Source organism: Penaeus monodon, chromosome 6 (assembly GCF_015228065.2).
Source record: "Penaeus monodon isolate SGIC_2016 chromosome 6, NSTDA_Pmon_1, whole genome shotgun sequence".
Classification (NCBI taxonomy): domain Eukaryota; kingdom Metazoa; phylum Arthropoda; class Malacostraca; order Decapoda; family Penaeidae; genus Penaeus; species Penaeus monodon.
The window spans coordinates 56,761,201-56,763,700 of record NC_051391.1 but is presented as its reverse complement, the minus strand read 5'-3'; the positions used below and the strand labels follow the sequence as shown (position 1 = coordinate 56,763,700).

The following is a 2,500-nucleotide window of genomic DNA, read 5'->3' as shown; positions in this document are numbered from 1 at the left end:
GAACACCGCCGGTTGAGTCACTTCGAGGATGACGCTGGTGTCGAAGGGGGCTGAGGCGCCCAATAGGAACACCTGAAGAGTGTCGATGCGGACGCGGTCGAAGAAGTCTAGTTCGGACCCCCACCAGTCGCTGAGGACTAGTGTGGCGACGCCCGTGGACCTGAGGGAGGACACGGGGCAGTCACTGAGAGCCCCGTCGCACGAAGGACTCTCAAGGATGTCGAAGGTCTTCTTGAAGGGCTGCGGTGGAGGCGTGAGGCTCGAGAGGGAGTCGAGGGCGCCGACCTGGAGCTTGCTCAGCTTCAGGAGAATCGCGTCGTAGTCATCCGCCGGCGTCGGCTTGTTGGACGGGGCGCAGTCGGTGAAGAAGTTGTAGCGGTGCGCCTGGCAGAACTCGTCCAGGACGCGGGCCATGGCCAGCATGTCCGCGCGGGCCCTCGTGTAGAAGTCGAGCATCAGACCCATGATGACCTGATTCTGCTGCTTCAGCACCGACAAGTAGTTGTCCTCGTTGGTGTCGGACGTGGCCATCATCTGGCCAACGGCGTCGGCCTTCTCGCTGGCCTGCTGGACGCCCAGGGCGGCCACCTGTCCCGAAGGGGAGACACTGGGATCACTCTCAGTAATGATAATGATGATGATGATGATGATAATGATAATTATAATAACAATAGTAATAATAATAACAACTACAACAATGATGATGATGATAATGATTATGATGATGATGATAATAATAATAATAACAATAATGATAACAATAACAACAACATAACAATAACAACAACAATAACAATGATGATAATAACAAAAAGAAAAAACAATAACAACAATAATGATAATAGCAATAATAGTAAAAGCAATAAGAACCTTCAGATTTTCCTCCTCGTCCTTGATTTGCAGGATGAGCTGCGCGAAGGAAACCACCTTTTCACTGAACCTCTTCCCCCACTCGGCCAGCTCCAGCACGGAAGCCCTGTAATGCCCCGAACCCGAGACCTGTAAGGGCAGGGGCAGGGCAGGACGTTACGTAAGTGGTAAATGGTTGGGGTTAAGATAAGTATGTGATTTGAGGTCTGTTATGGATGGTGTGATGGGAAAGGTCGTTTATGGTGATGTGGATAATTGGATTGTGTATGGTGTTAGGGGTGGTCACTCATAGGAGGTTTATGACACCAGAATAAGAATAAGAATGAAAAATGAAATATTGACAATGATAAAATATTAACATTACAAATATTATTAATAACAATAATAAAAGTAACAATTTTCGCAAGACTTTATCTGGGAAGTAGTTGCGATACGGCAAGGACACTGCACCTGCTTCATATCGGCGTCATCGAGCAGTATGGTGGCCCCTCTTGTGGAGACGTCCCACTGCGTTCTCGACACCATCTGGCTGCGGAGCATCAACATGTGAAATGAGGGGCGTGTTTGGTGTTTTAGATTGGCCTCGGAAAATTACATTTGTCCATAATTACAGAAATAAAGGCTAAGATAACTGCAAAACATGAATGTGGAAGAAGGAGAAGTCACAAAGAGAAAGTGTCTTGCCTCTGAGCGGCACTGAGGAGCTGTGTTGTGTCAGGGAAAGCAGCGGCCCAGTCTGTCCCGGCATCGCCCTCAGGAGGATCCAAGGTTTCCAACTTCGATATAATGTCCATCACATCTCTCATGAGGTCATTTATCAGCAGCATGGATTTTTCCATTTCGTCTTTCAGGTCATCGAATTCGTCCACAAAGTCACTTGCTTGGTAGACAGAATTCACGATCTCAGATGGATTCGGGTACTCCTTTTGTATGTAGCACTTTCCGATGGTCGTGAAGATGCCGAGACACCCTCGGATAAACGCGCTTTCCTTCGCCTTCCTGATGCCGTCCTTGAATTCCTCAAACGCTGCTTCGTACCGGGTGGCAGCTTCTGAAAACTGGCCGTAGACATCAAATACGAGTCCGTAGACTGAGTCTGCGTGCGAGCGAAGGTTGCTGAGGTGACTCTCCTGGCTTCCGAACACACTCTGAGCCTGGGAAATGGCTGTTTGCGACTCCTGATATATGAATTCCAGGTCTGCATGACGCTCCTCGAACGTCATGCTCATGTCAAACATTGCTTCGCTCTGCTGCTCCAATTTATTCCTCAGTTTGTCAATTGTGTCTTTATAGAACTGGACATTCCACGCGAGATCATCTACCATGTCAGAATACACGCTGAGAGAGAGGTACGGGACTGGGAGGGGCTCACTGACGTTGCTTTTGCTCAGGCGAGAAGAAGCCAAGTTCCTGACGCTGGCAGCCCTGCTTCTCACCTGTCCCATGCCACCGACGGGACTAACGGCCGACAGATTCTCTGCCAAAGACGAAATATGAAGGGCTGCCGCGAGCGCCAGTTCATCCCTGTCCAGAAGACTCACACTGCACTGGACTGCCAGGTCGAGCTGGGTCAGGCTCGTACTCTCTGGCAGAATGTCAGTCACATCAGGTGGACTCGCGCAAGGTTTGG

General features: G+C 49.6%; 1 protein-coding gene across 1 annotated transcript in view; it reads right to left on the bottom strand.

Moving 5' to 3' along the window:
* Positions 1–2,500, bottom strand: part of LOC119574682 — a 7,525-nt gene that overhangs the window by 382 nt on the left and 4,643 nt on the right. The window contains exons 2-5 of the mRNA XM_037922072.1: positions 1,555–2,500; positions 1,321–1,399; positions 871–999; positions 1–588 (exon numbers count right to left, since the gene is read on the bottom strand). The exon at positions 1–588 is cut by the window's left edge and continues 382 nt beyond it; the exon at positions 1,555–2,500 is cut by the window's right edge and continues 1,171 nt beyond it. Coding sequence (XP_037778000.1) covers positions 1–588; positions 871–999; positions 1,321–1,399; positions 1,555–2,500 — 1,742 coding nt within the window. The remainder of the gene's footprint in view (positions 589–870; positions 1,000–1,320; positions 1,400–1,554) is intronic.